At 47.8% G+C, this 25413-nt stretch overlaps 1 protein-coding gene across 12 annotated transcripts in view; it reads right to left on the reverse strand.

Moving 5' to 3' along the window:
* Window positions 1-25413, reverse strand: part of dmd (dystrophin) — a 2667466-nt gene that overhangs the window by 21148 nt on the left and 2620905 nt on the right. For all 12 annotated transcript variants that reach the window (XM_038802261.1, XM_038802266.1, XM_038802267.1 and 9 more), the window contains one exon: window positions 282-374. In XM_038802261.1, coding sequence (XP_038658189.1) covers window positions 282-374 — 93 coding nt within the window. The remainder of the gene's footprint in view (window positions 1-281; window positions 375-25413) is intronic.

Raw genomic sequence — 25413 nt, forward strand, 5'->3', positions numbered from 1 at the left:
TTAAGCTTTTCCTGTTCCCTTCTTGGCGGCTTTTTGAAATATCAGTGTTAAAATATTGAGTGCCGATGGCACACTGGCACGGGGGAAGGTACAGAACTGCTTTGAAGATAAGCAAGAGCTGAATGAAGATCAGCGGTAACATTAGTAACCTCAGGTGTTTTCCTGATTTTTGTTGCCATTTTACCAGCTATCATTGAGCTGCCTCGTGTTGTCAGGAATCCAGAATGTTGTCAGACGAACAGCTTGTGAGGCTAAACAGCAGTACACAGAAATCTACTTACGTCGGGAGCTTGGAAAGGAATTGTTGAGCTGCTCCATCACTTCCTCCAATCCAGTGGTTGTACCCTGGGGTGGACTCAGCAATTCATCCTCACCTGAAACAAGAGGCTCACGCTATAATATACACAAGGAAGCCTGTATCCAATACCTTAATGCAAAGGAAGAATCTTCCAATATACCTGTATCAGTGGCAGAACGTGTTTGCACTGTACGTATTTATTACTCATAGTAACATGACTAAACAAGAATAAAATACATAGCTGGGGGTTTTAAAAGTAAATAAATATAGAACAAAAATAAATGGTATTGGTATTTAAAAAGTAATAACATAACCTGGGCCTTAAAGACTCAATGCAGAACTCCATGGTTTAAGGTGTCAGTTAAGCCTTTATTATATTGCTGGCTTATGATGAATACAAGACAGTGAATTTTTCTGGAACCTGATAATGCTGCAGGCCCTATCATGTACTATTGTACCCTCAGGCCCGACAACATACAAAATAACTTTCATCTTTAACTGGCATCAGAAGCATTCAACATCAAACAGTAAGATGCAAAATTTTCAATCTACTATAAGTGATAACAGATAAATCTTAAAACGCAGTAAACAAGCCTGGAGTTCACGTAACTTTGTAAAACCATGAGGGTGGAATGTGGGTATGAATCTAATCAAAAAGGCTGTTACAGTTTATAAAAACAGGGGCCTCCTTAAATGCATCCCTTGGGAGATATTCTATATTCTTGATGTAATTCCATTCTCAACAGCCATTATTTATGTGTAATATGATTGGTATAATATCTATTTATGAAGAAGGTTGGGTGGAGCTTTTTGTTCCAAGCACAGCCTGTATTATAAAGGTAAGCAACAGGAGGAATCCAGAGAAATGTACATGCCATGACACTGCAACAGAATCATGAAGGGTGACTCAAAGTAAAGATGTTCACTTTGAATTTCTTCAGATTTTCCGATTGTAATAACGCTCAAGAGACCCACGGGGATGACCTGATTGACTTCCCTGTGGGACTCATGGAATATGTGCTCCCTGCTGATGGGCAGAGGCCTATCAGCTGGGGCTCATGAAATTAACCTTTAAAAACCGGCCCGGATTGGGATCAGCATGATTGGTCGTCCTGGTTGGGACTTACATGCTGGATGGCACATAGCGATCTTTTCTTTTGATTAGAAGTAAACCTATGTTTGAACCATCTTCTCGGGTCTCCTAAAAGGTTTTATACTCCATGGACTTGGATGTACACGTGGTTGGCCATCCCTCCCCATTCCAGCGAGTACTCTTCCCAAGGGCAGGGCTTATGGGACCCAATCGTCACCTGAGCAACATCATGACCAGAACTATTAGCCAAGAACCACTAGAGCCTGACGGGACATCTCCCCAAAAGTCCAGGAAGACGACTCGCAATGGTGCTGCTCTTGTGGTCGCATGAATAGTGGAGGCCGGAGTGCCAGAATCAACAGGTTGCCTTGGTTAGTTGATAAAAATAACCCACGCCAGGGTTATACATTTAGCCCAGCCCGACTGAGGATGATTGCTTGCAACTAAATTACATATGGCACCAAAAGTAGCCCCAATCAAGATAACCATTCACGTAAATGGCCACACCTTGGATATAGAAATATTTACAGGGACTGCTGTCTCAGTTATTCGACAACAAACTTACCAGAAAATGTGTTTGGAGATCCAGTACACCGGCCTAAGGAACACCAAGGCACGGCTGCCAATGCATGCCAGGGAACCATTAACCATTATTGGGACAACGATGACTCCGTTTACCTATGGACAACAATCAGTTCGACTGCCACTAATAGTGGTGCTGGAGCCTGGACTCAGCCTTCTGGGTTGTAACTATTTACAGAGCCCAGATTGAAAACAGATTTTCAGGATGGGTACATGGGGATTGTATGAGGTCCTGGGAAAATACCCGGAAGTCTTCCAAGATGGTTTAGGGAAGATAAAGTGGCCATGGCTAAAGTTTATGTTGACCCATTTGCCCAACCCAAGTATTCAGGTCCCACAATTTCCATACACCCTGCTGTTGAAGATGGACAAACAGCTGAGCCCCTGGAGAACTTGGGGATTATTGTTCCAGTCCAATTTGTGGATTGGGCAGCACCAGTGGTCCCGGTGCTGAAACCGGACAAGGCCGTTCGCTTGTGTGGCGACTATAAAATGAAGGTCAACAAGGCCTCCTGTTCGCACACCTACCCATGTGTGGAAGACATATGTGAAGTTGACTGGGGGCCATTCTTTCTCCAAGCTGAACATGAGCCATGCATATCTCCAGCTGGAATTGGACATGGCATCCAGGAAATATGTAACCATCAATACCCACAGGGGATTCTATGAGTGCACCAAACTCCCATTTGGAGTATCGTCCGCCTGTGCAATCTTCCAACGGATTATGGAGCGCATCCTTCAAGGGCTCCCAAGGGTGGCGGTCGACCTGGACGACATGTTGATTACAGGAGCCTCCGAGAAGGAACATCTAGATAACCTAGAAGAAGTCCTCTGCCATTTTTCAGAGGTAGGTGTCCCCCTGAAAAGGGGCAAGTGCATCTTCCAAGTGAGAAATGTCATATGCCAAGGATACCAGTTGAGAAGGACGGTTTGCACTCGGTGGAAGAGGAAGTCTGAGCTATAAGGGTGCCTCCACATCAGAGATTACAACAGAGCCGCGGCCATTCCTAGGACTCGTTCATTATTATGAAAAACGTATTCCAAATCTGGCAACCATACTAGTGCTACTACATGCGTTCTTAAAACAGCACCAGAAATGGGCCTGGAAGGTGCCACAAGGAGACATTTGCCAAAGTATAGCCGTAACTATTATCATCCATGCTACTGACGCACTACGATCAGTCTAACCCGCTCATACTGACTGTGAAGCCTCCCCATTTGGCATAGGGGCGGCGTTGTTCCCAAAGTGATGTTCTTCTCCAAGGATTAGAGAGATAGAGGTTTCTGAAAGGATTAAAATCTGTCCAGATTAAATGCTGAAAACAGACCTAGATAATGGAGCAAGTAATAATGGAAAGGCCAAAGGATATTATCCTGTTTGTATAATGTCGTGTTCTTCAAACTACTACCCATCAAAGTTATTTCTTTCTTTCCATCAAAATATGCAGTGAAGGCAAGAAGAAAGATACAAGTGCAGCATTTGGAAAAAAGCACGCTATGTGGAATTCCCTCTTAAAAAGTTGGGCAAAATGGCTGACACACAGTTATCTTTTGGAGATCTACAAGCACGCTGTATGGCCAGTGATCACTCCAGTGGAGACAAGCTGTGTCACAGATTGCATTCTTTTTTAAAAGTAATATAAAATAAGTAATAAATTTTGGTACAATGTACAAATGTCATGCAAATAATCTTTATAGGAGCAGCATGCAAGTTATCACAGTTTTTAGGGTATTACAGAAGAAAAAATGTAAAAAGGGTTCCTTTCATCACAAGCTGCCATTAATGTAAAGGCTTCTGTTGTCAACTAAAACTAAGGCCCAAATAAGATATGGTGCATTGTATCAATGAGAAAGTTTACAACCTCGCTCAAAGACGTCACAGCATGGCTGTTAAAGACGTCAGAAAATAAGACACAATGGGATTGAACAAGGTTAGTCTGAGGTACAGTTGAATACTTTTGTACCTTAACATGCTGTAACTTACCTGCGAATGTTATTTGCCATCATATTTTTTTGACCGTGACATGTGCACAAGTTAACACCTTTTTGAACAGTTTCTAATTTATGTTCTTGTAAATCTACATCCACTTGTAGGGCTTCCCTTTGCCCAAAATGAAGTGTATATTCCCTCCTCTTATGTACAGATTTCACTTGCTCAAACCCAAAGTGTCTCAACACAGTTTGCAAGAACAGGACTTTCAGGATCCCCACATATGCACCGAGGTAACTGATGGGAGTTTGACCAGTGAACACTGCACAATTTAACAAGGCATGTATGTGGAATGTTTCCTGCCAGATTATCCGGAGCTAGGTGGGAAGACTCCCTGCAAAAGTAATGTGTGAAAGATCACAGCCCTGAAATATTAACTCGGTTTCTTTCTCCAAAGATGCTATCTGCCAGACTTGTTGTGTGTTTGTAGCATTTTCTGATTTTATTTAAGATTAGCTGCTTCAACTTCTGACCCTCTCCAATCCATTACAATTTTTTCAACGAACGTAACAGGCAGTTAATTGGAGGTATTGGTTTCCTGGCTAGCCCCTGCCTTCACCTTGCCTTCCCTGCCCCCCCCCCCCCCCCCCCCCCCCCCCCCCCCCCCCCGCCCCCCACACTCACTGAAAATCATGCATTCAAGAGGTGTTAGAAGAGTGACGTACCATCTAGAAGTATGATTTTCAAAGCGCGCTCACACTAAACTACTGTAAATCATGCCCCAGGACTGTTGTATTAATTCAGTGGCGTGTATAGTGGAAATCTCCACATTATTTTGTGTTGGCTCAGGAAAATACTATCTTGTTCAGACAACTTTGGGAGCTGTCGGTGATCAGCAAATAACCCACCCCTGGAATGATCTATGTAGTTAACATGAATACTGAAAGAGTACAGACCTTAAAGATATACTCTTGTAAATTGTAATAGCAAAACACTGCATCAAAGTTCCAACCAGATACCTCTGGCTATAACACATTGTTAAAATTGCCAAGAGCCATAATCAATCTATCTGCTTGCTCAATCTCCGCTTTGTAAATCCGTATGGCAGATGGGCAACTGGGGATTAGCAGACAGAACTCAAATAGCCCAGATGTGTTGACATTTAACAATAATTGGCATAACTCGGTCACTTGTTTGTTGTGGGAATGGTATCTCAGTCAGTATATTATTTAACTTCATGCATTTTCATGCAGTACCATAGTTTCCGCAGATAAAAAAAATGAAGATATTTTGTGATCATATCAATTGTAATCATATACTCATATAATGTCAGAATTTGATAAGTCCCAAAACATCTTAGTATCTGGTATTATTTTAGTCAACCTTATTTTAGTCAATCTTATTTTCAGAAATGTAATTGAGGCTAAAGGAAAAGTCATTGCCATTTAAAACAATGTTTGGCAGATGTGTGTGCGTGGGTTTCCTCCGGGTGCTCCGGTTTCCTCCCACAGTCCAAAGATGTGCGGGTTAGGTGGATTGGCCATGCTAAATTGCCCGTAGTGTCCTAAAAAGGTTAAGGGGGGGGTTGTTAGGTTACGGGTATAGGGTGGATACGTGGGTTTGAGTGGGGTGATCATTGCTCGGCACAACATCGAGGGCCGAAGGGCTTGTTCTGTGCTGTACTGTTCTATGTTCTATGTTCTATGTGCTCATTTAGATCACAAATATTAATGGTGCGAGTGGAGCAGTTTCCTTTTTGTTCATCCTGTAACCTACATTTCGGAATGAGGTTCAGCATGCTAGCTCATTGAATCAGCCGTCCCCCGAGAAAAGGTTTGTGTTTCAGTTTCTATTGTACCACGGTGCTGCAAGGGGCCACACCTGGTGCTTAAAGTTTGGAAACGAATTAACCTTCTGTGACAGACTTTGAAATCTGATTCCTGGACCAGGTAGGTTCATTGTAGGATCAACAGCAGTGTCCTGACAATCAGCCAGTCTGCCTCGTTAAGGGAACCAAGTGAGGTCGATTCTTAAATGCTGGGTGGGTGGCATAGGTTGGCATGCAGGTTGTGATGGGCCGTGGGGAGGAAGTTTGGGGAATACCTTAGCATGGGGCATGAGGGTGTGAGCGCTGGATGGCCTGTTTTTATAATAACTAAGGTGAAGTCCCACTGAAACAGTCTCCCTTGGCACTTAGCATCCTTGTGGCTGCCTCTGAATGTTTTCCTGGGTGAGCTGGCTGCACCCACCACTCCATCCCACAAGAATGAAAAACCTGTCCGTCCTGACACTTTCTCTCGAGGTGGGTGGGCCAAACCAGGATTTTCCCGACTCCCCTTAAGACTGAAAATCAAGCCCGATGTTTCAGATCTGGGACCTTTCATCAGAAGGTGATACCACGTATTAAGGTGATCTTTTCTCTACACCCACTGTAACATTTTATTCTGCAGTCTCTTCTTCCTTCCCTATGTACGGTATGTGTTGTCTGTATTGCATGCAAGAAACAGTACTTTTCACTATGTACTGATACATGTGACAATAATAAATCAAATCAAAAGATACATGTGAAATGCTAACCCTGTTCCTCTGTCGACAGATGCTGCCAGATCAGCTGGGCTCTTCCAGCATTTTATGTTTTCATTCCAGATTTCCAGCATTCACAGGGCTCCGCTTATGCCTTTTATTGTCTTTTAAGCAATTCTAGCAGAACTTCCTGCTGTTATATCCTCTATCTCAGGAAGTAATAAAGTATCCTATCTGCCTTCTTAGCCACTTTTCCTCAAACCTGTAGATTTCTTTTCATGCATGGAATGATTTGTTTGAGCGGCACGCAGAACAATACTTTTCACTGTACCTCGGGACATGTGACAATAAACCAATCCGATCCAAGCCAATCAGGATTCCTTGTTTTATTTGCTCTCCCAAATACATTACATCACACTTCTCTGGCCTGAATTCCATTTGCCACATTTCTGCTATCAGACCAGTTCATTTATTTCTTCCTGCAGTCGACAGCTTTCTTTTTGACCATCAACTACATGATCAAATCTTGTATCATTTGCAAACTATCTAATCATACTCCGTACATCCAATGTTAAAATTGTTGATACATACAACAAAAAGCAGGAAGCCCAGTACTGAGTGCTGCAGAACCCCACTGGAAAAAACATCACAAAAACACCATCAACCCATTAGTACTCTTTTGCTTCCTGCTGCTGAATTGTGAGCAAAATTGAAGAGTGGGATTAAATTTAAAGTGACAGCATAGAAACAAAATTGACTAAAGGAGAGAAAGCAAAAGTGAATGTTTGTTTTTCAGACTGGAGGGAAGTAAATGGTGGTACCTCACTGGTCACTGTTGGGGCAACTCCTCTTTATGATATATAATAATGACCTGGCATACAGGGCACCATTTCAAAGTTTATAGGGTAGACATAACAAAGAAATATAGGAAACCATGAGGTGAATAACAATGGACTTCAAGAGGACATGGACAGACGAGTGAAATGATCAGGTACACATCAGATAAAATTTGCAGCGTTTCCTTTTGGTAGTGTTACAATCCACACGAGACCTATGGGGTCGGACTAATTAGTTTCCCCGTGAGTCTCGTCGAGTACAAGCTTCTTTGTTGAGGGGCAGGGACCCCATCAGCAGAACAATGGACACTATGTATAAACGCTCAGTGCTGAGCAGAGGATTCCTGACTGGGACCTGTGTACGTCATGTAAATAGTTGTGGATATAAATAAATAACCAATTTCTTTATGCCTCTCGTGTGGACTCCTCTGTGGTCACAATATTGGTCACATCGGATGGACGAAGGTAGGGAGCGGCTGATTGCATTTGTCTCAAGAATACTGGCCATGGTTGAGCGCAATTATGCGCAAATCGAGAAAGTGGGTCTTAGCAGTCATATGTTCCATCAGTATGTGCATGGGCATACACATACTGATGGAACATGTGACTGCATGTGCATGGGCGTCGGTTGGTTCACGGTGTTGACAGAGCACAAGAAGCCTGTGTTGGGACTCTTCAAGGAAGAGATGAAGCCATTCCGCCCATAGCTTCTGCCAGAATTCAGAAGTGGGCCCTCTTACTGGCATCATCAAGTATACGTTAGAGCATTGGCTGGGCACGCAAATCGTGAACACGGATGTGTTGAGTAGACTCCCGCTGCCAATGAGATGGCCAACACTCCCCAGAGTTCACAAAGCCATAGCAGTGATGCAATTCATGGATAGTTGCCAGTTACGGCAGCTCAAATACATGAGTGGATTCAAACAGACCACTTGCCCAAAGTTCGCCATATAGTATTATACGGGGCCAGTATCAGATTGCAATCAGCTGCTCCCTACCGTTTACCTTAAAATAACTGAGTTCAGTATGGAAGATGGCATCCTCCTCTGGTGGACTCGCGTTGTGGTCCCTTACAAAGGTCAGGACCCCATACTGAGGGACCTTCATAACGGACACCTGGGTGTGTCCAAATTGAAAATGTTTCCCCACAGTTGTGTGTGGCCGCTGGGCCTGGACGTGGAAATAGAACGATTGGCCCAACAATGTCGTGTGTGCCAGGAACTGCAGAAGCCCCCGCCCGTTGCACCTCTTCATCCCTGGGAATGGCCAGCACAGTCTTGGGTACAGCTTCATATTGATTTTGTCGGCCCCTTTCAAAGTTCTATGTTTCTAATCATAATCATTTAAAATAGCTGGAGGTCCACAGGATGTTGTCCACATCTTTGAGGGCGACGATTGAGAAACTAAGGCTCTTGTTTAGCATGCACAGTATCCGAGATGTGTTAGTCATTGACAATGGCATGCTATTTACTAGTGAAGGGTTTGGGGTTTCATGAAAACTAACATGGAGCTGCACATCTGCATGGCCTTGTATCGCCCAGCTTCAAATGGGCTGGCCGAAAGAGTGGTGCAAACGTTCAAGACAGGATCAACAAGAAGACCTCGGGCTCCCTCGACACGTGCCTTGACAGATTCTTATTTTGGATCGCCTCAGCCTTGCTTTTCCAGATATTGGTGGGACAACACGCCGCAGTCAAGAGCAACAAGGGCGTTGCTCAGACAGACGTAAACAGACCACACTTCATACAAGGTGATGCAGTCTACGACTTCGGGTGATGGGCATGACCCGATTGGTCATACACAAGGTGGCTCCCACTTGGAGGTGTTTTGGCCCTATCTACCCAGTTGTGGATAAAGTGAGAACTGAGTAGAGGTTGATGGCTTTTCCTCCAGAGTGGAATGTTGGCAGGATATCAAACACGGCAAAAGTCGTTGAGAGCCCTAGCACTGGAGTTGGAGGGCACGCATGGCGCGGTACCAGTGGGAAAGAAAGAGGGAGAAGGGTCGTCATTGTCATCTGCCACATTCCTGTGGTGCAGGTGATGGACTTTAATCAAGGGGGCGTTTTGTTAACAGTGAAAGGAGATGCAGGGGACTGGTCCACTGTGATTGAGGGAGCAGTAGGTCTTATTTGTGCAACTCTGGATAGGGTGGAGAAACACCTGGAGTTGCAAGGTGTGACGATCAAGAGGTGAAAAGGGCGGTATCCGATCATAATGACTGGATCGTGTCTTTGGAGGCAGAGATAGCGATGTTGGGGGAGGCCTGTAGCGTGCTCCGGGCGAGGGTGGCCCAGGCACCAGAATTTGCAAATCGTAGATCTGCCGGAGTGTGTGGAGGAAACGAGTGCCATAGGCTACGTTTCGAGGGTGTTCGTGAAGTTGGTCGAGGCGGGGGTCTTTGAGAAAGCCCCAGAGGTGGATCGTGCCCATCAGTCACTAAGACAGAGGCTGAGAGCTGCTATGCAGAAGTTCCAGGACAAGGAGGAGATTCTGAGGTGGGTGAAGGCAACTCAAGACTGTAGCTGGGAGGGGAATCGGATCCAGATCTATCAGGACATTGGTGACGATCTGGCCAAATGGTCAAACTTTGGGTGACCTTTAAGGGCAGGGTACATCATTTCAAAATGCTGGAGGAGTCGGATAACTTTGCCAAGGAACATGGGTTGGGGAAGGGCTAATGCCGGGAATTTGGGGTTGGGGGGGGGGGGGGGGGGGGGGGAGTACTAATGTTGGGAATTTTTGTACGTTTTATGACGTTATGTATGTGCTAGCTTTGTAATTGATATGTTGTTTTTTTGCACATGTGGGATTTGGGTTTTGGGATGGTATTTTTTGGGAGTTATATGGGTATACATTATGTGTGTGGATTCAGGTGTTATTTGCACATGCGGGTTTTTTGTGGGGTTGTGTCAACGAGGGAATGGTATGGAGTGCTGGGTTGCAATAAGGCGGTGGAAGCAGAGTGGGGGAGGGGTAGCTTAGTGGTCTGGGATCCTTTGTCTGGATCTCCGGGGGCAGAGGGGAGGGGTGGGGTGGGGGGGTTTGTCATGCTAGCAGGGATTGGTAGTAAATGGAAGCAGAGTGGGGATGTGGTTAGGAGGAGATGGCCATTTTGGGTAGGCCCAGGTGAGAGAGGTGCCAGATGGTTGGGCAGAATCTGTGCTAGGTCGGGATGGCTGGACAGTTGGGGATGGGGGCATTCAGATACCCCTGTTGAGGATAGTAACATGGAATGTGCAAGGTTTAAATGGTCCGGTTAAACGTTCCCAGGTGTTAACACACCTAAAAGGTTTGAGTGCAAATGTGGTTTTCCTTCATGAGACAAATTTATGGGTGAAGTACCAGAGGCAGTTAAGGAAGGAATGGGTGGGGCAGACATTACATTCGCGGGGGATTGTTGTCCTATTCAGCAAAAAGGTGGTATTTGTGATGGCTCGCCAGGTATGGAACCCAACGGGATGTTTTGCGATGGTGAGTGGGGTCTTGCCCGGGGGCATTGTTGGTGTTAGTGAATGTATATGCACCCAATTGGGACAACGCGGGCTTTGTTAAGAAGCTGGTAGCGCCACCCCAGAATGGATCTCCATCAGTTGATAATGGGAAACGATTTTAATGTTGCGCTAGTTTTCTTTCAGAATTTTCCTTAGCTCTTTTTATAACTTTTTTAGTATCCCTTTGTTTATGTTTGAAAGTTTCTGAATCTTCTATCCTGCCACTGGCCTTTGCAACATAGTATACCTTAGTTTTTGTCTTTATATTGTCCTTGACCTCCTTGTTTAGCTACAAATTTTTTTTTGCCCCTCTTACCATCTGTCTTCCTCCCTAGAATATATTTCATTTTTGAGAAAGTGATATCTCCTCAAACAACTTCCCCTGCTCATCAGCTGTCCTACCTTTTAACCTTCCTGCCCACGTTATTCAGGCCAAATCTGTCCTCATGTCTATCTAATTGTCTTTGTAATTACAGTACCCCCACATCCTGGCCAGTATTTTATCCTCTATCAACAACACATAAAGTGGTTAACTGACCATTATCGCATTGTTGTTTGTGGCTGCTTGGAAACTGTGTTCCCTACACGACAAAAGTGGTGACAAGACTTCCGGTGCTGAGCAGTCGCACATCAGGGGGCACTCCTCCAGAACACAACCAAACAGGCACTTTTGGTCAAATTTAGCCTGAAAATGCAGAGTTATTTCACCCATAAATAAGAAAGGGAGAGAAGAGGGACAACAGCAAACGGGAGCTGGAGAAGCCGTAGAGATGGCAGGAGCGGAAGGAAAGGCCAAGAGCAGCAGGTGGATGAGACGGCGGACCCATGAGGCGAGGGGTCCCCAGCCACCCCAGAGAGAGGGAGACCAACAAATTGAACAGTGGTCTCCCCCCCCCCCCCCCCCCCCCCCTTGATGGACGGAAGACATTCCTGACCAAGGAAGAGTTGGCGATGAGAAAGGCGATAAAGATGGAGATCCAGGTGCTGGTCAAAATGGAGTGACAGAGCCAGTGATCGACAGATTGGGAAAAAACTGGAAGTTCAGGGAAGGATGATCCAGGAGCTTGAGAAAGTGCTGACGGACCAGAGCGACAGGATTGTTGCTCTGGAGGTCGATATTAAAAGGTTGGTGATAACCCGGGGGAGCATAAAGGGAAAGGTCGAGGACCAGGAGAACCGGTCCTGGCGCCAAATTATACGGATCGTGGGCCTGCCAGGAGGGATCAAGGGCAGGGACCCAACTGACTATGTGGCCGAGATGCTGGGCAACCTGATCGGAGAAACAGCTTGCCCAAACTTCTGGAGATTGACGGGGCACACAGGTCGCTCCAACCGTTGCCCAAAGCAGGGGAGCAGCCAAGAGCAATAATTGCCAAATTATATCGGTATCAGGAACGGAAGAGGATCCTGTGGTGGGCAAGACAGACAAAGGCGAGCAACTGGGAAGGACACAGAATCCGGGTCTACCACGGCATTGGGCAGACTTGTCAAAGCACAGGGCAGAATTCAACTAGGCAAAATCGGTCCTGTACAACAGCGGAGTTAAGTTTGGAATGTTGTTCCCAGCCAAGCTCTGGGTCGCATTCCAAAATGAAGAACATTATTTCAACTTCTCGGCAGAGGCAGACGGGTTTGTGTGGATGTACGGTCTGGACAAAGGGCAGGTGAGACAGTGCTGAAGTGAAGGCGAAACAGAGAATGAAAAAGGGGAGAAAGAAAAAGAACTATGATGGGCTCATACCATGTTTGCGCGGGACAGTACTGCCTTGCTCTGAACAAGAATTGCAAAACACAGGAAAGGGCGAGGGCAGCGGAGCGGAGTGAAGAGGGAACGGCAATCTAGCAAGTATAGGAAAGGGGTAAGATCAGCCCTGGGAGGGGGACCACCACACTAGTGGGGAAAGCTAGCGTAGCAAGTATGAAAACAACTCCACCAGCTCTGAATACTTCTAGCTGCACAGAGGCACCACTAAAGGATGTCCGCTGGCCCCGCTCCTCTTCGCCCTGGTGATCATTCTGCGAGACGCGCGAGGTTGGAAGGGCACCCGAAGAGGAGGCAGACAGCACAAGAGTCTCACTCTGTGCGGATGACCTGCTGCTGCTCTACATCTCGGACCCGCAGAATAGCTTGAAAATAATCATGAAGTTCCTGGACGTTTGGGGCCTTCCCGAGCTACAAACTCAGCCAGGGTGAGGCATTCCCAGTGAACCCGAACAGGGGAGGGACCGAGCTGGAAGGTCTGCCATTCAAACTAGCCAAAAACAAATTCTGCTACCTGGGGATCTAGATAGCCCATGACTGGACACAGATCTACAAGTGGATTCTGACCAGCCTGGCGGAGGAAGGCAAAAAGGGCCTAGAGGTGGGATGCACTCCCGCTCTCCCTGGCAGGGAGGGTGCAGATGATCAAGAGGAACGTACTGCCAAGGTTCCTCCTCCTGTTTACAGCCATACTGATCCCCCAAGACTACACAGCAGAGGTGAAGAAACATAGACGGCCTGGCCCTTAGAACTTGCAATACCACTGGGCAGCCACAGCCAAGAGAGTGAGGGGATGGGTTAAGGGAACCGGGTACGGAATGGGTGAGGCTGGAGGAGTCCTACTGTAAGGGAACAACCCTCCAAGCCCTCGCCACTGCAGCGCTTCCATTCCCCTCTACAAAAATACACGTCAAGCTCAGTGGTGGCAGGCACGTTGAAAACATGGATCCAGATGAGACAACACTACGACTTAACCGAGATGTCCACCATGGCCCCAATCTGCGGTAACCACAAATTCCCTCTAGCCGTGCTAGATGCCACTTTTAAGAAATGGAGACAGGTTGGTGGGACACTAGCGGTCAAGAACTTTTACATGGGGGACAGACTCGCAACCCTAGATGAGCTAACGGAGAGATTGGAGTTACTGAACGGACAGGAGCTCCAACACTTACAAATCAAAAACTTTCTCCACAAGGAGACAATGAGGTACCTTAGGGCCCCGAGAGACACATTGCTGGAGGAACTGCTGAACAAGGAGAGTATAGAGAAGGGGACATTTACGGACGACTTTTAGAAGGGCGAGAACACCATTAGATGGAGCAAGACAGAAATGGGAGGACAAACTTGGGACGGAGATAGGGTGAGAACTCTGGAACAAAGAAACTCCTGCACAAAGCTAAGCCTCATGCAGTTTAGAGTGGTGCATAGAGCGTACCTAACCAGAACCCGAATGAGCAGGTTCTTCCCCGACATCGAAGATGAATGCGATTGGTGCCAGGGAGGCCCAGCCAACCACGCCCACATGTTCTGGGCCTGCCCCAGACTTGTCGGGTTCTGGACAGCCTTCTTCGAGGTAACGTCTAAGGCTGTGAGGATGAAAGTGGAGTTGTGACCGAGAGTGGTAGTCTTCGGGGGGTCGGACCAGCAGAACTACATATGGGGAAGAGGGTCAATGCCCTTTGTTTTGCTTCCCTAATCGCACACCGGACAATCCTGCTTGGCTGGTGATCAGCAGCACCACCCACAGCTTCAGACTGGCTGGCAGACCTGTCGGAATTTCTCTACCTGGAGAAGATCAAATACACCATCCGAGGGTCAGACGACGGCTTGAACAAAGCAAGGGGGCCATTCATCAGCTTGTTCCAAGACCTGTTCGAAGCTAATAGTGATTAGGAAACGGGGAATCAATGAGGGCAGACAAGATCGCAAAGAACAGATAGGAACAAGATGGGGGGGGAAGCAAGGAATGGACCCAGGGAATATCAGGAAGGGACATGGGAAGAGAGCGGGGGTGGTGGGGGGGAGGGGGGCAGAGAGCCTCCTCCAGAAAAGCCCATAGGGGTAACAGCAACAATCACAAAATGAAAGAACGAATATAGCACCCATGGCAGAAGTGACCAAGATTGAGCCTGGCTATCAACAGAGGGTGGGGGAGGTGGAGCAAGGAAAGGGGGAGGGCCGATGAAAGGGGTACATGTAAAATGTACATAAGAAACGTCTCATTCTGTGAATATTATGTGCTTTATATGTCTAATTGTTAAATTATTAAAATCTAATAAAAATATTTTTTAAAGAACAAAAATGGCGACAATTCAAAAGTACCTATAATGGGCTTTGGGATGACCTGAGGTTGTGAAAGGTGTTATCTAAATGCGAGACTTTCTTTTGTTTCCTTTTTTCTGCCTGCCATCCATTGTTATTTCCACAACAAAGTAAAGTTCTCTGAAGTGGTTTCCTCTTCTGAAGAAGCACTACAGATAGGTAACTGGAAGGTAGGGAGTAGTAAAAAGAATTAATTATTGGAACAACCAACATACACTCCTTACTGGCAGACAGGAAATATGCAAGTGCTGGGACTTGTCTCCATAAATCATGAGCAATCGCAGAAAGGAAGAATTGCTTTGATTTAATATTTGCCTTCATTAGTACATTTCTATCTTTTATGTTCAAGAGTACCACAAATACCATAAATTTTATGACCCTCCAACCTCGAATGCTGCAGAAGAATATATTGGGATAGAGCTGAGGGAGCACTAAACTGTGGAGATAAAAAGAATAACAATCCAAATTTTCAAAGCCTGAAACAAACTCCAAATCTAACCTGTGCCTGGGTTTACACTCTACCTGACCAGAGCTGCAAAGAGACGATTACTCTGAGCCCTCAACTCGAGAACATAAAATAAAACAGAAGAAACTTTATCTACGGATGATTCTGCTGGTTGAATAGCTTTTCAAGGAAGATTTTTTTTTCTTCAAACTGCAGAATTCCACTCTCCAAGCTATAAAAGAAATTTTCTGAAAAATCAATGGCTTGAATTTTGCACATACAAAAGCAAACTTTCTCATGAAGGTCAGCACCTTCCTGTTTTGCTTAGTCTGCTTTACTCATACAGTTGTTAATACAAAATAAAATGACAAATAGCCACCACAGAAATAATTAAAAATCTCATTATGTTAAGAGTCAGTGAAAATTAATTCCTTTCGCTCAATGAACTTTAACACAAATTAAATATTAATTTTCCATGCATTTCGACCTTGCATCAATGGCATGAAAATGGCAGTTCTGAAGTTAAGCGTCATCTCCCCCAAGGCACAGTTTAATTCCCACAAAGGATTTCAATAACATGATGCTGCATAATCCAATTTATAGGAAGCACAGATTCAACACTAATATATATTTATTTTACCTTAGTCAAAATATTTGAAGAAAATTTCAGCTCACAATTTGCAATTCTAGATGATCAGTAATTAATCCCGTAACAGCCTACCCGAACAGGCGCCGGAATGTGGCGACTAGGAGCTTTTCACAGTAACTTAATTGAAGCCTACTTGTGACAATAAGCGATTTTCATTTTCACTTCAGGTATAAATCTCAAGTTTCTAAACCCTGTTCCACTGCCTGATGCATATACTTGAATGAAGGTCTTCTGGTCGCATTACGTTGTTAGCAGCATAAGCAGTAAGATGTTAAATATGCCATCACCGCTTTTGGTATGATTAATTATATAAATTACCCATAGAATCCTTACAGTACAGGAGGCCATTTGGCCCATCGAGTCTGCACCGACCCTCCAAAAGAACACTCGACCTAGGCCCACTCCCACACCCTATCCCGTAACCCCTCGCATTGATCATGGGCAATCCACCTAACCTGCACATCGTTGTCCTATGGGGGGGGGGGGTAACTGGAGCACCCAGAGGGAACCCACACAGACATGGGGAGAATGAGTAAACAGATGTGCACATAGATAGTTACCCCAAGGCTGGAATTGAATCCAGGTCCCTGGCACTGTGAGGCAGCAGTGCTAGCCACTGGGAAACCATCTCCTTGCAGCATGCAATCCTCCATCTCTATGCTAACACACAGTCAGAAGTCTAAGACGCAGATTTTCAGCTCTGGGGCGTTTTGCCTAGTCGGGACATTTCCCAGCTTGGCAAGCCTGAGCTTTAAAACTGTCCGCCCGCAGGCTGGATATTCAGTCAGTGTGGGTGGCTGGTGGGATGAAATAGGAGTTGAACAAATGCTCAGGCTGCCACCTGCGGAGGTGCCCTGGGAACAGGACCTGCCGCCATGCCCCTGCACCATGATTAAATAAAAAAATAATGAAATAAAGGCCATCCTTCCAACCCTCACCATCCCACACACTCCCTATGCCCCCATCCATGCCAACCTATGTCTGCCATCCACCCCAAGTCCCCCAAAGCACCAATGCCAACTTAGTGCCCCTCTACCCACTCCATTGCCCATGTACCACCATGTCAACTCGTGGTGACAATCTGGGCACAAGTGTCTCTTTCTATCTTTGTTCAATTTCTTGCCACTCTTTCATATTTATGTTTCCACACCAATATTCCAGATAAAATTGAAGGGATGAAACGTCATTAACACCATTCACTGGAGGGTGTTTTACAATTTCGATCCAGGATTTATTCAGGCTCATTTTTTGTGTAGTTTATCCCTTTAGGATGAGGCAGCATTTTTTCAAGTGGCTGCCTTGTTGCTGAAAGCATAATCATTTTCTGAATGAATTTTCAGTTGTGCAATCTATACTAATCACTTTGTTCTGGTCAATATAAAACATATCAGTAAGTTGACATTTAAAAACTTCCCAGTGCTATTAACAAACCATTTCTCTGAATCAATACAAAAAGATGGGACTTATGAGACAAGAGTGTAAATCCTATGAGGCTCAATCAACTGAAACACAATTCAGAGAAGTGTGCTTGGAGGTCAGAATGTTCAATCCCCAGTGCTCCTGATTTTCGACTGAATCACCATCACATTTCTAATCAATTATATATTTCAGTGTCACAGAATGTTGATTTGGAGCTTTTTTAAAAGCTGAAAATAGGAAAGGCAACAGTAGCCTCAGTGACAGAAGCACTTCCATAATGAGGTGTCAGTCACCTGAACCAGGGAGACAGAAGATAAACCCTGGGTTTCTGTTGAATTAGTTGATCTCTTGAGATATGACCATTATGTGCAGGGATTACTGTGGGAGAAATAAACAAATTAACTCGCTTCACCCTGATTGCCATTTTAATGACTCATGTCAAAAGATTTGTGGGAAGAAAAAGTCTGTTCTACGCAGACTTGCATTGATTCCCTGGGTGCAGGCAGCATGGTTGGATAATGGGTGCGATTCAGTGAAAGTGTTGCGTCCGGCGCAGAACAATGTGCAACGGGTGAATCCCAGGAGAAGACCAATTCAGGATTTGTGGCAAGCTGATCACGAGTCACCTGACTCGCGGTGCCCAATGTTATATAGATCACGGCCTAAATATCCTGACACCGCAGTGCCCGGGAGTGTCTGGCCACACCAGCAATGCTTCAATTGAGCACCAAATAGAACTCGCTTCCACAAGCATGCAACCAGTGTGATAGCAACTTGAGGGGTTGGGGATTTCAGAGGCCAATGGAAGTCGGGGACAGGGCAGGGCACTCCCCTGGCTGCTGGGAACTGCCAACTACATGCCCTGACAGTGCCAGGTTGGGACTGTCAAGGGTCATGTCTTGGGAGGGCATGCCCATAAAAGGAAGGGATGTGAAGTGGGTCCATAAAGGTTGGGGGGGGGGGGGGGGGGGGGAGTGACGGTCGTGAAACAGAGGATGGGGGGCTCAAAAAGGGGGGGGGGGGCAGAGCAACCGCATAGCGGGGTGTCCTCAATTGTCGGGGTGTGGGGTAATGTCCATGTCTGCGGGGTGGTGGCTTTGCCTATGGATGTGGTTTGTGGGGTATCCACAAGCTCAGCTAGAGACTGGAGCACAATTTCAAAATGGCGGCCCGATCTCTGAGGAGCCGGTCTGGCTGGCGAGTTTGTCTCTCCTCTTCGGAAAATGTTGCGGCCGGTGAATGCCAGGTGAGCGCTCTCGCAGGCTTCCCGATAGTTTTCATGCCTTCATCGGAATCTGAAAGACGCCTACCAGCATGACCAAACAGCACACGCCAAAGCCAGTTTTGAACTGGCTTAGGCGAACTTACCCGGTGTCCACCGGCAATGCTGGATCCACCGGCCTACCCAGCGACGCCACAGCCAGGCGCCATTCAGCATTGGTCCGCATAAACGTGGACCAGGCAGAAGGGCACCCAGGGGTCTCTTTACTAGTCTGCATATGCGTGGAGGATGACATTGCCCGTGGGTGGGGGGTGTGGGACACCCACAAGCTCACTTAGAGATCGGGACACCCTTTCAAAATGGTGGCCTGATGTAGGAGTTCAGCTCCCCAGTGCTAAGCAAAATTCGAAGTGTGGGCTAAACCGGTGAGAAATTCCCCAAGGCTCAAAAAAGTGTAATTGAATAGCAGGGGGGAACTCACCGGCAGAAATACCCTGAAAAACCCACCCAAGCGTGGGCTCGGCCGGGGAGAAACTCCCCAAAGCCCCAAAAATGACTAAGTATGAGTGAATGCCGGGTATGGATCTCACCCAAAGAGCCGACGGGAAACACCCTGCCCAAAATGACACTTACGACTGGATACAGATCACCATGGACAGAATGCGGACCATGTAAAGGTCCATTGACCTCGGGCGGGAATTTCCAGTTTCCGGGTGGGTGAGGCCGAACAATACGGCCATCAGACTTTTTTGGGTGAATCACGCCCAATATCTTTAAGGCCCACATGTGTTTCTCTGCATTAAATTTAAAACGGGCTTCTAATTGCACTGAGAGAACAAACTGACCCGACCCTCCAGAACGAGACACAGACACACAACAACACAACTACACGCCACAAAGATTACAATTTGGGCTCAAGTTATGCAATTTAGCATTTTTAATCTTCCATCCAACATTCTCCTACTGGCCATGGGAAGGGGTTTATAATTCCCCCCCAAAACCAAAGGAGGTCTGGGATGGAATTTGGCCTCTGTTTGAAATAAACGGTGTTAATGCATAATGTTTTATGTACAAATTCAATTTCTGCAGCGTGTTTTTTTAAAAAAAACCCTGTGTAACTTTGTTGTAAAACTTGGCACTTGAGCATAACTCATTCCCAAATCCTTTCCACGTAGAATTTAAAACAAAAATTAAACGCCCTGAATCTTGACAGGCTAATATTTGCCAGACTGGTTTACCAGATTAATTAAAAATTATCTGTCAGGTTATGCTTCCTCCTGTGCTTCTTTATGCTTTCCTTCAGATACCCTCCTTCTTTAAAACTTCATTAAAACCCATGTCCAGCATAACCTACCATCTGCCTCAAGTTCTACTCAAGTGGATTTGCTCTAAATCTTCAGCATATTAATCACATGCTCTATTGTATTATGAAAATGCATATGCAAGTTACAGAAACTTTTTTTTTAATAAACAATTTTATTGAGGTAGTTTTTGGCTTTGTAAACAGTTACAGACATCAACAGAAAGAAAGCAAAAAAGGCAAAAATAAATGGTTGCCACCTCCGGGTGAACCCCTGTACAGATCCCCTCAAGGCGAACTTAATTTTTTCCATACCCAGGAAACTCGACATATCCGCAAGCCACAACTCAGTCTTTGGGGGCTTTGAGTCCCTCCACGCCAATAGTATTTGTCGCCGGGCTATCAGGGAAGCAAAGGCCAAAACATCGGCCTCTTTCTCCCCCTGGACTCCCGGGTCTTCCAAAACCCCAGAAATTGCCACCCCTGGACCCATCGCCACCCTTGTTTTTAGCACCCGGGACATGACATCCGCAAATCCCTCCCAGTACCCCCTCAGTTTAGGGCATGCCCAAAACATGTGAACGTGGTTCGCTGGTCCTCCCACGCACCTAGCGCATTTGTCCTCTATCCCAAAGAATTTGCTCATTCGAGCCACCGTCATATGGGCCCGGTGAACGACCTTAAATTGAATCAGCCCGAGCCTGGCACATGTCGCGGTCGAATTTACCCTACTCAGGGCCTCTGCCCACAGCCCGTCCTCCATTTCCCCGCCTAGCTCCTCCTCCCATTTAAGTTTCAGTTCCTCCGTCTGGGACCCTTCCTCCCTCATGAGCACCTTATAAATACCCGAGATTCTACCCTCCCCTCCTTCCCCCCTAGAGACTATTCTGTCTAGGATCCCCATTGGCGGCAGGCGTGGGAAAGATGGGACCTGTCTACGATCAAAGTCCCGCAACTGTAGGTACCTAAAATAATTTCCCCTTACCAGCCCAAATTTCTCCTCCAAGCTCCTCAAACTCGCAAAGCTCCCTTCCAGGAACATATCGAAAACCCTTCCCACCCCCACCCGCCGCCATACTCGAAACCCCCCCATCCATACTCCCGGGGGCAAACCGATGGTTGTCGCAGATTGGCGCCCAAACCGACGCTCCCATCTCCCCTACATGCCTCCTCCGCTGGCCCCATATCCGCAGGGTCGCCACCACTACCGGGCTGGTGGAGTACTTGGCCGGCGGCAGCAGTAGAGGAGCCATGACCAGGGCTGCCAAGCTGGAGCCCCTGCATGAAGCCGCCTCCACCCGCTCCCAGATAGACCCCGTACCCACCGTCCACTTCCTTATCATAACGATGTTGGCCGCCCAGTAATAATTAATCAGACTCGGCAAAGCCAGCCCTCCCTCGCTGCGGTTCCTCTCCAACATCGCCTTCTTCACCCGCGGGGATTTTCCCGCCCAGCCAAAGCTCATGATCATCCTGTTAACTCTTTTGAAGAAGGACTGTGGAACAAAGATCGGGATGCACTGAAAAACAAAAAGAAATCTAGGGAGGATTGTCATCTTTACAGTCTGCACCCTCCCTGCCAGCGACAGCGGGAGTGCATCCCATCTCCGAAACTCTCCCTTCATTTGCTCCACCACCCTGGCCAAATTTAACTTGTGCAGCCTGCCCCAGTCTCGTGCCACCTGGATTCCCAAATACCGGAAATTTTCCTCAACCAGCCTAAACGGTAGCCCTCTCAATCTGTTCTCCTGGCCCCTTGCCTGTACCACAAACATTTCACTCTTGGCCATATTTAATTTGTATCCTGAAAACTGGCCGAACTTCCTCAACATTCCCAGTATACTTACCATCCCAGCCACTGGGTCCGACACGTACAGGAGCAGGTCATCTGCGTAAAGAGAGACCCTATGTTCTACCCCGCCCCTCACCATCCCCTTCCATCTCTCTGCGTCTCTCAGCGCAATCGGCAGCGGCTCTATGGCCAGCGCAAACAGCAGCGGGGAGAGCGGGCAGCCCTGTCTGGTCCCTCGGTACAACCTAAAGTACTCCGACACTTCTCTGTTAGTCCTGACGCTGGCCCTCGGGGCCTGATATAATAATTTGATCCAATCCACCAATCCCTCCCCGAACCCAAACCGTCCGAGCACCTCCCATAGATAGTCCCACTCCACCCGGTCAAAGGCCTTCTCGCCGTCCATTGCCACCACTACCTCCATCTCCCTGCCCGCCGGGGGCATCATTATCACATTAAGTAATCTTCTCAGGTTGGCCGCCAGCTGCCTACCTTTCACGAACCCAGTTTGGTCCTCCCCAATCACCTCCGGTACGCAGTCCTCCATTCTAATCGCCAGTACCTTTGCCAGGAGATTGGCGTCAACATTAATCAGGGAGATTGGCCTGTAGGACCCGCACGTCTCCGGGTCTTTACCCCGCTTCAATATCAGTGATATAGTGGCTTGCGACATTGTCGGCGGCAGGGTCCCTCTGTCCCGTGCCTTATTGAAAACCTTCGCCAAGACCGGGCCCACCAGCTCAGAAAACTTCCTATAGAACTCTACTGGGTATCCATCCGGCCCCGGGGCTTTCCCCGACTGCATGGCCTTTAGGCCCCCCAATACCTCCTCCACTCTAATCGGGGCCCCCAGCTCATCCACTCGCCCCCCACCTACTGTTGGGAAGGTTAACCCGTCCAGAAACCTTTTCATCTCCTCCGGTTCTTCCGGCGGCTCCGAAGTATACAGCTTGCGATAGAAGTCCCAGAATACCTTATTCAATCCTGCCGGGTCCTCCACTTTGCGCCCCTCCCCATCCCTCACTCTACCTATTTCCCTGGCCGCCTCCCTCCTCCTGGGTTGCTGCGCTAACAGTCTGCTAGCCTTTTCCCCATGCTCGTACACCACTCCCTTCGCCTTCCTAAGCTGTTCCACGGCCCTACTCGTGGATAGTGCCCCCAGTTCCGCCTGTAGTCTCTGCCTCTCCCTGAGTAAAACCTCCCCCGGGGACTCCGCGTGCTCTTCATCTATCCGACCCATTTCCCTGACCAATCTATCCATCTCTGCCCTGTCTGCCTTGGTTCTGTGGGCCCCAATTGAAATCAGCTCCCCCCGCACTACTGCCTTTAGCGCCTCCCACAGGGTCGCCACTGAGACCTCCCCCATGTCATTCACCTGCAAGTAATTTTGCATACACCTCCGAAGCCTCTTACAGATCCCCTCCTCCGACAGCAGTCCCACGTCTAGCCTCCACTGCGGGCGGTGGTAGCTTGCTCCCCCGATCTGCAGGTCTACCCAGTGCGGGGCATGGTCTGAGATAGTAATTGCCGAATATTCCGTGTTCTTTACCTCCCCTATACAATCCCTGCTTAGTACGAAGAAATATATCCTAGAATATACTTTATGGACGTGTGAGTAAAATGAGTAGCCCCTTCCTTTCGGCTGTCTATCTCTCCAGGGGTCCACTGCCCCCATTTGCTCCATAAACCCTTTCAGCTCCCTTGCCATTGCTGGGAGTCTACCCGTTCTGGGACATGACCGATCCAAAGCCGGGTCAAGGACCATGTTAAAGTCCCCCCCCCCCATTATTAGCCTGCGAGAGTCCAGGTCCGGGATCTTCCCCGGCACTCTTTTAATGAAGTCCACGTCATCCCAGTTCGGGGCATATATATTCACCAGCACCACTCTTCTCCCCTCCAGTCCGCCCCGTACCATCAGGTATCTGCCCCCCCCTGTCTGCGGCTATGCCCTCCGCCTCAAATTGCACCCGCTTGTTGATCATGATTGCCACCCCCCTGGACTTCAAGTCCAAGTCCGAGTGGAAGACCTGGCTAATCCAGCCCTTCCTTAGCCTGGTCTGGTCAGACACTTTCAGATGTGTCTCCTGCAACATAATTACGTCCGCCCTCAGAGCCGGCAAGTGCGCGAACACCCGCGCCCTCTTAACCGGCCCATTCAGTTCCTTGACGTTCCAGGTGATCAGCCTGGTCGGGGGGCACAACCACCCCCCCCCCCCCCCCCCCCCCCCCCACCCCCACCACGCCGGTCGGTCAGCCATAGCCTTTTTCGGGCCGGCCCCCGGCCCGTGCGTCGCGCCATTCCTGGCCCGCCCGTTGGCTGCCTCCACCCTCGACCTCCTTTCCAGTGCCTATTTCAAGTCCCTCCCATGTCAGCAGAACAACCCCCCCCACTTAACCACATCCCCCGATACCCCCACCCCTGCCATCCACTGGCTGTGATCTCTCCCCCCCCCCCCACCTGACTCCCTTGACTAGCCAATCTGCTAGCCCGGTGACTCAACACTCCGGCGCCTTCCTGTCTCATTCCCATTGTTTCCCCGTCCTCCTCCCCACTCCCCGGCGCCCCATCCCCCTCTCCAACCCACTGGAGCAAGCCGGCTCCAGTGTCATCTGCACAAAAAGTACAAATCCGCCCAAAAAGGAAAAAACAGAAAAAAAGAGGAAAAAACAAAAACATGAGAAAAAAAACAAAACCCCCAAACCAATGTCCATGAACAAAGGAAAGAGTCCCAAATGTTCCGCTTGGCACCTTTGACCCAGCAAACCGTTGAACAGCAGTCCAGGCCCATTTGGCGTACCATCCCACGGTAATCCTCGGGCCCTAATTCGCGTCCGTGGGGCCTCTTTTCGGGACCAGCCCCTGATCCCTTGCAAAATCCATCGCTTCTTCAGGCTCGGAGAAGTAGTGGTGTTGACCCTGGTGCGTGACCCATAGGCGAGCTGGGAACAGCAGACCAAACTTCACGTGCTTCTTGAACAGCACCTCCTTGACATTCTTAAAGGCTGCTCGCCGCCGAGCCACCTCCTGGCTTAGGTCCTGGTAAATGCGGAGAACACTGTTGTTCCATGTGCTGCTCCTGGCGCTCTTTGCCCACCGCAGCACCCGCTCCTTGTCTATGAACCTGTGGAACCTAATGCTCCTCAGCACTTTCGCTGCCGCCTTCCTTCTCCCAGCTCCTTAACTTTTACCTCTTGAGCATCCAGCCTCTGATCAGCTGATCCACTGCCTTCTGAAGTGGGTCCAAGTTGTCCCGCTTCAGCGACTCAAAACTGTTTTTCATCTCCTGGAGCATGAAAGGTCTGTGTGTCCGCCATCTTAAGTTCCACGTCAGCTTCCTCTGCACCTTGCCTCTGTCCCTTTCTCTCTCTCTCTTCCTCTGCTTCCTGGACTCCCACGGTTCCATAGATTGCAGCCCGCTCTCCAGCACTTTCGCGGCCGCCTTTTTGCCGCTCCGTGGTCCCGCTATCTCGGGGAATCAGCCCTAAAGCCCCGCCGGAGTGAGAGCCCGCCGAATGTGCGGCTCACTCAAACATCGCCGCCGCCGGAAGTTCCAAGTTACAGAAACTTTTAGAAGTATATTCTTAAATAAAAAAAGTCAGCAAAGATTCTTTGTGCATTCCTTTATACAACCACCTCCAAGTATATACCGCCTTTCATGTAATAAAAACATCCCCTCACAGGAACATAATCAGATATAATTTGATGAAAGTTACCTAGGACAATGACCAAACGACCGGAGATATATA

This window comes from Scyliorhinus canicula, chromosome 7, assembly GCF_902713615.1.
Source record: "Scyliorhinus canicula chromosome 7, sScyCan1.1, whole genome shotgun sequence".
NCBI lineage: Eukaryota > Metazoa > Chordata > Chondrichthyes > Carcharhiniformes > Scyliorhinidae > Scyliorhinus > Scyliorhinus canicula.